At 37.9% G+C, this 12,949-nt stretch overlaps 1 protein-coding gene across 4 annotated transcripts in view; it reads right to left on the bottom strand.

Annotated features, from left to right (window-relative positions):
- Window positions 1-1,232: 1,232 nt before the first annotated feature.
- The window catches only part of LOC148310518 (uncharacterized), a 44,329-nt gene continuing 32,612 nt past the window's right edge, over window positions 1,233-12,949 (bottom strand). For 2 of the 4 annotated variants that reach the window (XM_088258276.1, XM_088258278.1), the window contains exons 2-12: window positions 10,719-10,800; window positions 8,930-9,129; window positions 8,263-8,396; window positions 7,443-7,495; window positions 6,457-6,604; window positions 5,305-5,567; window positions 4,713-4,846; window positions 4,122-4,244; window positions 3,878-4,017; window positions 2,881-2,978; window positions 1,233-2,266 (exon numbers count right to left, since the gene is read on the bottom strand). In XM_088258276.1, the coding sequence (XP_088114402.1) occupies window positions 2,141-2,266; window positions 2,881-2,978; window positions 3,878-4,017; window positions 4,122-4,244; window positions 4,713-4,846; window positions 5,305-5,567; window positions 6,457-6,604; window positions 7,443-7,495; window positions 8,263-8,396; window positions 8,930-9,129; window positions 10,719-10,790 (1,491 nt within the window). In that variant the 5' untranslated portion in view covers window positions 10,791-10,800 and the 3' untranslated portion in view covers window positions 1,233-2,140. Of the gene's footprint in view, window positions 2,267-2,880; window positions 2,979-3,877; window positions 4,018-4,121; window positions 4,245-4,712; window positions 4,847-5,304; window positions 5,568-6,456; window positions 6,605-7,442; window positions 7,496-8,262; window positions 8,397-8,929; window positions 9,130-10,718; window positions 10,801-11,553; window positions 11,574-12,949 lie in introns of those variants that run through there. The other 2 variants (XR_015837385.1, XM_088258277.1) reach the window with 2 other exon arrangements.

The raw sequence follows: 12,949 nt of genomic DNA, 5'->3' as shown, positions 1-12,949 counted from the left end.
GAAGTGCAGGACTGACCTCCTTGCCTTCGTGTAATTAATGACGAAGAAAACACTGTGTCAATATAACATAGTGCCCCATGCATCATGAGGGTTATAAGAATTATTTCTTATAAAGCGGTTTTCTATATTGAAAAGAAAAATTACCCAAATACCACAATCAATCAAAATTATAATCATAAATCATTCTAGTAAAATAATATTTAATAATAAAACATAATTTAATATTATTAACAACTTATATTTATCTTAAAGGTTTTAAAAACAAGAGCGAATATAGAAATTTACTAATTTAAAGTATTATGCGGAGAATGCGCAAGATTTCACTTATGTACATGAGGGTGCCCATACATTGGAGCTCAACTGGTCTATACTCACTAGATACCGTAATGTGCCATTTACAGTCATTCTAATATATCACATTTACACCTAAACCAGACCACCATTGTCAGTGTAAAATATTACATTGATAACTGTCAAAATGTTTTTTTTTTAAATATTTCTAAGTAGGTCTTTGTGTAAAATGATTTTTTGTGATTGTCTATTTGTATTAAAATGTCTCGCAATACAAGAAACGCAAATATGACCGGCTATGGCCCATCCTGCGAACTAGTTAGGGACGTGCATTCCTAAAAAGCTAATAGACAAACCAAACTCATTGGACCGTCTTGTTTGAAAAGCTGTCTCGAGGACATTTCATTGTCTCGAAATGTCTGTTTCCACGAGGCAATAGGAATGTCTTAGTGGACTAGTATCCAGATTGCCCTTGATTAAAATCTATAAGGCATTCATTTTGTAACAATCAGTATCTCGTTGAAGATACACATTAAAAACTGTAACTAAGAGTTTGGCAGTAACATAATAGTGTTGTAAAGTGGTTTACACTTTAAAACGTAAATAATTCTAGGAATAAATGTCAGGTAATATAATGTACTGCGTGACCTGTAAGTGTCATCTACCCTAATATAACAATGATTACTGCCTTCTTACTAGATAATGTAAACATGGATGCATTTTACCATCGGGCAACATATGTGTATGATCCAGATAGACTCCATTGCAGTCGCACCCCGAAATTTAAAAAATTAAGTGACAAGTGTTGTATTCCGGAAAGATTAGAAAATTGTACAAAAACAATATTTCTAATATTATATTATAACTACAGAGTCAAATAAATATGGTAGGTGTAAAAGTACATTTAGTGAATATATATATTAATTAAAAAATAAAACACGTTTAAAATTAAGTATGTCTCTTTAAAAAACCCAGCTTCATCTACAAAAAAAATCGTTAAAACAGTACGCTTATCAAGAACTGTACATGGTAAAGCCACAATTAAATAGGTAGTGTATATCTCACCTAAAAAATATTTCTTACATGTGGATAGAGTTAGAGATAAATAGTATTTGGGGCTATTTTTGTTCCATCTCCGCTAATGTACGATGCACTGATAGTACGGAGTTCGAATGGGGCATTATTAGACCAATAGTGGTCTATGTGCCAGAATCATAGTTACTCGTGTTTAAAAAAATGTATTTTTACTTATTCTTTGCATCTTCAGGCCGATATAGTCCAAGTAGGCAGGTTTAATACTTTTATGCCCGCCCAAAATAATTATTTTTTCAATGCCTTTTTAAACACACATTACTGCCAAGTATACATTTAGCAAAGCATAACTGTACCTTAGATAATGTAATTAAATATAATCATTTTGGCAGTGAAAATTGGTTCCAGCAGCCAAAAGGCGCGCAAAACATCAATTTTTAGAATCCGCGCATTATTAGAAGAGCCCGAAAGCCGGTGTGGTCATATTGGAGGTCGGTTACTTACACAACTAGACTGTCTAGATCACTCGAGATGTGTGAAAATAAGTCGAAGACTTCGGTTACTGTACCGGCTCGAAGTGGTAAGCCAAATAACACGGCAACGGAATAAATAGCCCCAAATACCTTTCATTTCACATTTGGCAATATAAATACGTAAAAACTATATAAAAGATTGCTCATCATTTTCTGAACAGCACCGACCGTTGATCATTGTATTTAGGTTCAGCAAAGCGTCTCGTTCTGTGACCCTGTGGCTTTCTCCCGACAGACGGCAGCGCGGAGCGCCGGATCAGGGGGAGGTGCGGCGGCAGGGAGGGTTATTGGTGCTTGGAGTGGTGGCGTGAGCGCTTGCGCACATTCTGATCTTGCTGCCCCGCCAGATTGTTGTTGTCCACCGATGGCCGCTTCGGAGCCACCCTGAGCAGCCTCGGCCGATGCGAAACCTGAAATATTAACCAATTCCAATACGTGTCCGACTATGGAGTTTCGCCCAAATGACAAGAAGCCGCAAGGCCAAAGGAGACACGGAATGACTATGAGAGAAGCGAAGGATGTCTGGTGATGTATTCTGTCTGTCTACCCCTATAGACAGAAGTAACTGATGGTGAGATAATTTATGTGAGGTATAATACTTGTTCTTCCGCTTGGTGTAGGCCTTGTGGCCTGTTTTTAAGATGGATTAGCCTCTTGCGATGTTGATTCCCTGCTGTCAATCCATATAATTCAGGTACAATACAACTATAAAATATTTCAAAAAGCCATGGATTCCTAACAAATCACGTAGCTGATAGAACACTTAAAATTTTTACCATTATTTCCAATGTCCAAGAGTTTCAAATTAGTTTTCATTATTATTATTTTTAATTTATTTTGCTTACTGATTTATTTATTGCTTTTGTCATTAGCCAACAAAATAATAATTATAATAATCCTCACAAATATAGAAAAGTATCTAGTTGTACAATGACTGTAGATATTTTATTTACAAATCACGGTAACTTTTTTACTTATTTTCAGTCTATTCAATTAATTATACCCGTATGTATTGTTTTAGTACCTGTGGGACTGACGGCGTAGTTGTGATGCCCGCCAGATGAAGAAGAGTCTCCGCCGTCTTGCGCTGCTCATCACTAGCGTATCCTGCCTCCGGAGAAGCTATAAAATGAACAAAAATATATCACTCAAACAATCAAATATAATAGATAAACCCATACACAATCAATACACAATATGGCTCCAGAGTATCTTAAGGAGCTGTGTATTCCAGATGAATTGGCTGATAGACGTCTCACGCTTCGATCGGCTACAACATCTGCAATGGGCAAAGTGATCTTACCAGCTCGCAACCAACGCACTAAATTTGGCGAGCGTGCCTTTGCTGTTGCAGGACCGACGGCGTGGAATGCTCTTCCACCAATGGTTAGAAATAGTGAGAGTGAGATGATCTTTAGAAAAAGACTAAAAACACATTTGTTTGCTAAATCATTTCCACCATAATATTTTCCCCAATTCATTCACAGTGAAGCGCCCTTGAGGTATTTTTTTACGAAAATGGCGCTATATAAGTTATCCAATTTTATTATTATTATTAAACCCAAACAAGTAACTTTGCTGATGACGTCGTTAGAGCGCTAAACGTAAAATAAAAGCAACTTCGACAGTTTAGCGTGATCGAGTTCACGCGCACCGTGATTGGCGCACCAACCGAGCACATTGATCCGGAGAAAGACGGACAAGTGCACAAGCCAATCATCCGTTTTTTCATGCTAACCGGCCTGCCCGACAGTTAAATTTCGTGTAGTGCACAAGCACCCTTACAATGATATCAAGAAAAGTACAATGGAATAAGACATAATATAGTAATAAAAAATAGAAAATCTTTCAATACATGATAAGATCTTAATAAAAAGATGAAAGAAATAATACCGCGTGTTGGCAAAAAGATAAAAGTAATAATACCCAATGTTAAACAAAGATACAAGTAAAAATACCCCATGTTGTAAAAAGATAAGTCTGATAGGGATGAGGAGGTTAAGGAAAGAATAGGTAGTTACCAGTGGCGGCGCTGTAGGTGTGGTCCTGGTTGGCGTAGCTAGACACTATGGAGGGCGGCAGCACTCCGGGCCCGTGCTTGAGGGCCAGCACCATGGCCGCCGCCACCACCTCGTCCAGAGAGTCGCAGCTGTCGTGACCGCTGAAAGCGCACATCTCATTAGCACAAATCAACTTGGAGCAGCAATCAAGCAGCCTAAATGGGATTCAATACAGGCTTGTCCCGCTAACTGGTAGTATATTCACCTGAGAGCATCGGAGGTGGGTGGAGGTTCGCTGGCGGCGAGGCGGCGTGAGAGGAAGGGGAAGAGCTGCGGGTTGGGAGCCCCCTTGGGTCCGCGACTGCTCGCCGCAGCCACCACGGGTAACCTGAAAAACGGATTTCATTAATACCGACAGTTGTTAGAGAGAAGAAAATACATATCCCTGCTAAACTGTATTTCCTTGCATATCAACCTTTTTCATATCGGTGAAGGTGCCTTCAAGAGGAAAATACTATTTTAGGTGTAATTCTTGATTAATACCTTTAATACTTATAATTTAATTAATTACCTAACATCCAAGCTTATCACGACCCTACTTAGGCTTCAACTTTTTAAGTATTATAGTCTATGCCTATTCGTGAGAGGATTTACTCTTTATGTTAAAAGTTACTATAATTTCATGTAATTCATGAGTGAAAATTTTAGGTAAAAACAATCGCTATCTCTCTAGAGGTTTATATGTGTGTATGTATATGGAACGACTTATACTACGTATGATGTACGTTAAAGAAAATAAATTAATAAATGAGAAATACAATATGGTGTAGATAATATAACAGCTGTTTGTACATACCTGTCTTGTGGTGTAGGCGCAGGAGTAGGCAGTGCAGGGGGCACGCAGGGGTGGAAGGGAGAGCGACTGAAGGCCTGCAGCAAGTTACTCCGATATTGGTCGTCCACCATCCATAGAGATCCTTTACCGAGGCTCTGGAAATAGTAGTATCATAATGTATTACTGGTATTACCGCTATCAGTGTACTTCAATATGGTGGGCAAAAAACATGTGATTAATATTTTGTGTAGCTTTAAGTGTGTGACTAGTGTTATGGTAGTGACGTGTAATATTGTTTGCATGCTGGTGTAGCGATTATCCTGACGAAGAGATGGGTAAATCGCAGAACTGAAGTGGTACTGGGCAGGTCGTGTGAGGATGAAAATGGTGCTTGACTGGAAGCAAGCCTAGAACAGGACGCAGAAGCGTGGGTAAGCCCCAGAAAAGAGTGGGTGGTCTGATGACATTAAAAAAGTGGCGGGCCTGCACTGGAAGAGAGTCGCATTCAACAGAGAACTGTGCAAGTCCAAGAGGGAGGGCGTTGTTCAATACTGGACACGAGAAGAAGGCTGAAGTAAGTAAGTAAGACATGTTGTCAGTAAGCGAGACTCACAGGCGCCTTCTCCACCTTCTGGAAGCACTTGTTGAGGGAGAGGTTGTGGCGGACGCTGTTCTTCCAGCCGGCGGGCGCCGAGCGGAAGTAGGGGAAGTGCTGCACGATCCAGGCGTAGATCTCCTTCACGGGCAGCGCCTTCAGCGGGCTGTCCTCGATGGCCATGAAGATGAGGCAGCTGAAGGAGTATGGCGGCTTGTTCTGGGTGTGCACCAGCGGGTTGTACGCCACGTTGTGGGGGTGCTTCAACTTGGGACCTGATCCTGTCAACAAAGCATAGTCTCCTCTTATAACCCACTGTTCTGTAGAAAATATCTATCAAATATATAAATTTATACCACCACGGTAAAGTACCTCGCATTCTCTATCGATTTTTCATTCACGCATTTCATATAGCAAAATTGTACCAACAACCAATATTTTATTCGTTGATGCGGGAGTCACTTTTTTGGTAAAATTTATCCATTTTTTATTTAAGTTTTACTTTAAATACCACTACTACTACCATCACGCCGTTTCTCCGCAGGGGTAGGCAGAGAAGATGGAACGCCACACTCTTCTGTCCTGACATACACTCCTCGCCTCCTTCACATCCATACATCTAGTCATATATGCCCTCCGATTATACAGACTTTTGACACCGCCAGATTTGAGTTGTTTTTTTAAATACCACTATTTCTTAAAATCTATCGTGACACGTGTTTGGATGCATTCCACATCATTTTCAAACACTAATAACAAACCCAATAATAAATCAATTATAAACCCATAATTAAACATATGAAAATGATTAAAGCCTTCCTTCTATTGTCTATGTTCTGATGTTCCCACTGATAAGAAATTAAAAAAATTAATAAAAAAAAGTCAATAAAAATAACAAACAGCTCCTACCCCATTTTCAACCTTCCACGTCCCGAGGACACAATTGTAAAATTTAGACTTAGCTTCACATACGGTGTTTGAAAATGATGCGGAATGCATCAAAACACGTGTCACAATACATTTTTCAGTCGTTTCATTCGATCAGTCATTTGCAAAACTAAAATCAGAGACCCCAGCAGAAACTGTCTGGTCTCTAATGAGAATAGCGCATACAAAGCGGGAATGTGTTTAATATATTACCACAAAGTTATGTGGCAAGTAAAGTATTACCATTGGTCTTGGGCTGATAAGTGCTGGAAGTGGAGAGTTTGGCGGGAGTGTGCGGAGGAGAGGGCTCGCTGCCGCTCGAGTCCGGCTGCTCCCAGCTCACCGACTCCTCCTGGTAGTCAGAAGTGGGCGACGGCTCCGACTTCACACTCTAAACAGTGACAATAAATCACAATATAAGTCAAATATCGTAATAAATAGTTACTAATCAATCAGTTGGCATTCAAATTAAATTAATCAATTCAATAAGCTCTAATAAAAAGTCCGAATGAATCTGTTAATATCACCTGGCTCTTACCCGACAACCACCTGCGCTTGCGGGTGAAATATTGATTTTGATACCATTTTGTGTAGTATAAAATATGATAGAACATATCATATGGCAAGACAACCGAATCACTATTATTTTAGATGGGAAAATAGAAGAGAAGAAATGAAGAGGATGAGTAAGAAGAAGCTATGTAGAATGGCTAAAAACGAAGGCAGGTGTCGTTTGATTTAAAGATTTTAAAAATCTGACCTTGAACAAAGAGTGTAGGAAACTGCAACATGGGAAAGAGCCTAACTCCAAAATTTAATAATAACAATAAATAATAAAAAATAAAAACCCTTATCCGCACCCCAATGGTGCATAGGGCACTGCGTCATATAAACGCAATGTTATCTTGATCGTTTACACATGAAGGAAAGGTGATCAGCCCTCCGCTTCAGGTACCAGTCCAGGGTAATATTGAATAAATATTACAGTGAAAAAATCACTTATATTTATTTTACCCCCCTTGGGAATCGAACCCGGGACCTCCAGAACGGTAGCCGAGCGTGCTGACCATTACACTACGGAGGCGGACATAATAACAATAATGACATTAAACAATAATGACATTAAACGAATTTTGTTCATTCCTGAAACAAGCTAAATTAGGTATAGTGGTTTTTATTTTTAAAAATTTGTACATAAATCTAATACAAATATATTGTACAACACAAACCTGTGCAGAAATTGGCCTGAGTTCATCGTTTTCTGTCTTAGTGAAATTTATACCTGAAAGATAAAAATTATATTAGAAAAATTACTTCCCATAGAAAGCACCCCATAAAAATGTTTAAAAATTTAACATTCGTAAAAGTAATCATTTACAGCTATATTTATCTGTATCTATATCAGTTATTCTACTATACAAAAGGACAATGCGTCAGCTTAAATTGAAAAGTGGCCAATTCAAAATGGGCTTACTTTATTAGAGTAAAAATAATTTTTAAATGTTGTATTCCACATGCCATTAACGATCAAGGGGGAAGTATTTTGAAACAAGCCGTAGATTAATTCAGCAAGTTAAATTAAAAGAATCAAAAGTCTGAAAGGTATATCGGTAATATTAACTTACTGACAGTATGTTAATATTAATAATAATAATAATAAAACCCTTATCCGCACCCCAATGGTGCATAGGGCACTGCGTCATATAAACGCAATGTTATCTTGATCGTTTACACATGAAGGAAAGGTGATCAGCCCTCCGCTTCAGGTACCAGTCCAGGGTAATATTGAATAAATATGACAGTGAAAAAATCACTTATATTTATTTTACTCCCCTTGGGAATCGAACCCGGGACCTCCAGAACGGTAGCCGAGCGTGCTGACCATTACACTACGGAGGCGGACATGTTAATATTACTGATAAAAAAGAAAATGGGTTTGTTTTTTCCTAAATTTAAATCAAATTAAAACTACCGAGAATACTAATTTATATGGATAGTGTTGACAATTTCAAGCAAAGCCTGTATAAAAGTGACTACATTTAGACTCACTCCTGAGTAGATTCCTGTCCTGCAGCCAAGTTAGGCTGGTGAGGTCATTGTCTTCTGCGGGCACATCTTCGGGCTCCAGTTTTGGTTTTCTGTCTACTTCCATGCTCTCACTCTCCTCTTGGTAAGCCTCACCGCTACAAACAAAAATACAAACCATTTCATTTTAAAATCGTGTAATCATTACCAATAAAAAAAATATTGATATAACTATTCTTAACACACTTAGGACGGGAAAGGTATTTCTACTCGTTCAGTCGATTGATGCTTAAGGACAGGAAGGGTATTTTTACCTCCTGCGCTGGCTTCATTTCAAAAGCAGAAAAGAAGGAATTACCCAATGTTTTTACATTAATATTACGTACAAGTCTCTTTGTTAAGGTCTTAACTATACATACATAAATATCAAATCCCGTCGCCAGCGGTCCGCAGCCGTAAAAAATACCTGCCTGAAATGTGTTATGAATGTATGCAAAGACAGAATTAACCTATTCTACTTTTGTGCATCTCTTTATGCATATCCGACAATTATTCTTACAACTTGATGCACATACGACCAAGTCATAAGATGTCTTTAGTCTAAATGATGAATGCAGCAATTAACACCGAAACATGGACAAGAAGTGTCACAAGTCTTGCGGGATTTGTCTATCATCGCGAACACACTGACCTGGTGAAGAAGTCGGGCGTCCTGCAAGTGGGGCGGGGCGGGGAGCGCGGGGAGGGGGGGGAGGGCGGGCCGAGCGCGTCGAAGTTGTCGATGACGGCCCCGCGCACCTCGAGGCGCTGCAGCGAGCGGCCCGCGCGCGCCACTTGACGCTGGATCTGCCGCACGACGCGCGGCGGCAGCGGCCACGCTCCCACATCCGACTGCAAACCAGACTATTAGAAACCGCTCCCAGACAACTGCGCACATAACAACTGTGCACACAGACAATAGGGTCTTTTCACAAGTGGAGTAAACATTTTAAATGTGCAGAATATTTCAAATCTATTTATATGATTTTGATCGTTTTGGCAAAACATTTAACGTAATAGTTTGCGCTCTCCTTACATCCATTGTTTTTCTTTGTGTAAAACCACTTTTATAAACACTTATTCGTGACTATCGGTTTCGGGAAATCATTCCATCGTCAGGTCATTAAAATAAAATTATTATAATTTGATATATTTGGTATAAAAATAAAATTTTGAAAGAGAGAACGAATTCCTTTCTCTCTTTCAAAATTAAAAAAAAAAAGTGGTATTACACAAAGTAAACAATGGATGATAAGGAGAGTTGTTTTATTACCATTTCCTTTTTACAAAGCACTTTTTCACTGATAAGTGACAGCAAAAACTACTTTCATTAATTGATTCGGCAGTCACTTTGAGGTAAAATCTATCCATTTTCAATTTTAAATATTGAAATATTAATATATATTATTACTGAAAACCATAGAGTTCTGGAATCATGTTGGTGTTGTTTTGTATAAAAAAAATTGTTCAAGGTCCATATGTCAAAAAGTTCCAACCCTATTCTGAACACTCTTCAAAAATATCTTAGTCAAATGTACAACTTGGCGGTTCTAGTGGTAACAGTTCAAGAATATAAGGCAAGCAAAGATTCTACGCTGGATTATTCAAAAGCATTGGCCAAAGAAAGGTCACCTTTACTATTCTACCGTAGAAGTGACAGTGACATAACAAATAATTGCCGTATACTTTGATCACTCCGATGATACCACATCTTCAGTGATGTCATATTTCTTTGTTCGTTGCAATTTGTATAACAAATTTTATAAACAAAAAAATGATAAATTGACAGGTGTATTGTGCGTATGTCTAAGAAAATTATTGTTTATTGAATGTATACGGCTGTCCAAACATAAAACACAGTAAGGGACATTTTTGTAGTACGTTTTTTTTGCATTTTTGGACTAAGTAGAATGTACTTAGTTCAAAAAATGCAAAAAAAACGTACTACAAAAAAAATGTCCCTTACTGTGTTTTGAGTTTGGACAGCCATATAGAGCTAACCTTAACTTTTTTTTTTAATAAATAGATTTTTGCACATAACTGGTCCCACATTATTTGATTAACGTTACACATATCAAACCCTTATCCGCACCCCAATGGTGCATAGGGCACTGCATTATATAAACGCAGTGTTATCTTGATTGTTAATACACAAAGGAAAGGTGATCAGCCCTCCGCTTCAGGTACCAGTCCAGGGTAATATTGAATAAATATTAGAGTGAAAAAATGACTTATATTTATTTGACCCCCCCTGGGAATCGAACCCGGGACCTCCAGAACGGTAATCGAGCATGCTGACCAAACTACGCTACACTACGGAGGCGGACAACGTTACACGAGTACATGTTTAAAATTATGTATGTAATGTGTTTAAATGAATAATGGTAATGATGATACTATTACACTTGATACTATTATAACTCTATAGTTAGTGAGCATACCTGATGAGTTCTCGGCAGTTCTCTGGGGGCGTGTGCTCTGCCCGGCGCCACCATCTGACGCTCGGGTGCCATAGCACAAGTTCTGCAACAAAATAAAAATGATATTTATAAATTTGGCATTTAATTTGTAGAACTCTATTTTAAATTATATTTAAATGGTAAAATCAAACACTGATTTTTTGAGTCTACTAAATTGTATTTTATTTTTAAAAAATACATAAAAAATTTATTTTATGACAATTGTTCGTCTTGTTAAGGCATTTTCAAACGATGTTAAAAACGACAAATGTAAAAATGATATGCATTGCCGGTATAAGAGGAGATGCATGAATGTGGAGGAGGCAAAGATTGTTTGCAAAGACAGATTGGTGTGGCGTACTATTCTCACTGCCTACCCCTGCAGAGAAGGAGTGGTTAGTTACTTTTTTTTTACATTCATTACAAAATTGCATTTTTCAAACAAAAAAAGAATCTTTTTGGATCTTTTCATAAAAAAAAACATAAGAATTTCTTCTTCTTCTTTTGACTATCATCCACAGACAATGGTGCATAAGGCACTGGATCAAATTGAAGTAGTGTTGATTTGATCATTGATTTCATAAAGACAAGGCTTCAGATAACATAAAATAAATATTAGTAAAGATATCTCATACGTCTATTTTATCCCTCTGGGATTAAAACCAGAGACCTCCAGAACGGTAACTTAACGCGCTAACCACTTCACTATGGAGGCGGGTACGTATTTTTTTTTTAATCTATGCAACAATGTTAAAACAATATTGTTTATCAAAGTTGAAATAAGAAAACGCACACATAAAAAAATCAAGGAACACACTTCGACCGAAAAGATTAACTGTAGAATCGGTGGGGCGCCACTATCGCCGCTTTTTATACAAAAATGATTTTGAGCACACAAACGTTTACATAAATGTATGAAAATGAAATTAGTTCGATTTTTGGCCGTTTCCCTAGGTTTCGTTTAAACAATGCTGCCAACTTTACAAGAGACGCGCCAATCGTAATTTTGAAAACGGAAAAGTAGGTATTTACTACGTACTTACAGAATCCACAACCGCGTAAAGATTGGGCCAGGTGAACCAACTTATCGGAAAATTGACGAGGCACAAAGCAACAAGGGAAGGATTAACCAAAAGGTTGGCGTACTTACAGCGGGGTTCAGCGCCGCCCCGTTGGCGATCGGATAAATATTGCTTGTATTGAATTTAGTATTGGTTCGCTGCGGACGCGTCCCTAGGGACGAAAGTGGGGTGCGACGCGGTCGCTATGGCAACAGCCTTCGCTGCAGCCAATGACTAGGGAATGGCTGCAGCGTATATTGACGTTGTCATGGCAACCCGCTCGTACGTCATCACCCGCCTGGGACGAGCCTGTCGCGACAGAACGCGGTACGTGGACATAATGAACACGCTTTCCAAGATGTTCTTTAAAAAATAAACTGTGCAAAATAAATTATCTACGCTAGGGAGCGAAAAGCCCGATTGAAATATTGACCTTTATGTTAAAGAAGAGAACATATTTCTATCGATGAACCAGTTAGATTTCATAGTGGACTTTTACGACTTCCTATTCATTGATTCTGTTCACTCCGGTTGAGTAATGGTTGGAAAACGATTGACTACCATTCACCAAGTCCCGAGTACGATTCCTGATGGAATTAACAATAAAACGATTTCTTTTTTGCAATTTGTAAAATCATAGTGACAATTTTAGGCATAAACTACCTCCACGTATTTTTCTTCTCGCAAAACCAATATTTTATTTCAGTTTATTTCCAAATTAAGCGTTTTATTTGCAGAACTCCATTTTAATTTATATATTAAATGTTAAAATCAAACATTGAGTTTGAAGAGTCTCCCAAATTGAATTTTATTGTTATAAACACATAAAAATAAAAATACACTTAAAAATCAGTGTTATAAAAACTTTATTTATCAATTAATTAACAGGGTTAACGATACATATAAATTTATTTTAAAATTATTTTTCGAGGGTGGGACTGCTCTTCTGAAACTAATACTCTCAATTTAAACCCCAAATATAATGATACATTCACCTAAGTTGAATAGTTTTTAACTTACGAAGTGAATAGCTACATAAGTTATAAAATGAAGAATCACAAAGTTAGTGCTTCCTATATTGATTACGTAGTACATACTCGAAAGGCCGTCGTATTTTTTACATCAAGTATACAGCCTAATAATAATTCTCGA

The sequence above is a fragment of the Brachycentrus maculatus genome, unplaced genomic scaffold (assembly GCF_059751285.1).
Source record: "Brachycentrus maculatus isolate JH-2025_06_01 unplaced genomic scaffold, ASM5975128v1 h1tg000092l, whole genome shotgun sequence".
In the NCBI taxonomy this organism is placed as follows: domain Eukaryota; kingdom Metazoa; phylum Arthropoda; class Insecta; order Trichoptera; family Brachycentridae; genus Brachycentrus; species Brachycentrus maculatus.
This window is presented reverse-complemented; position numbering and strand designations above follow the sequence as displayed.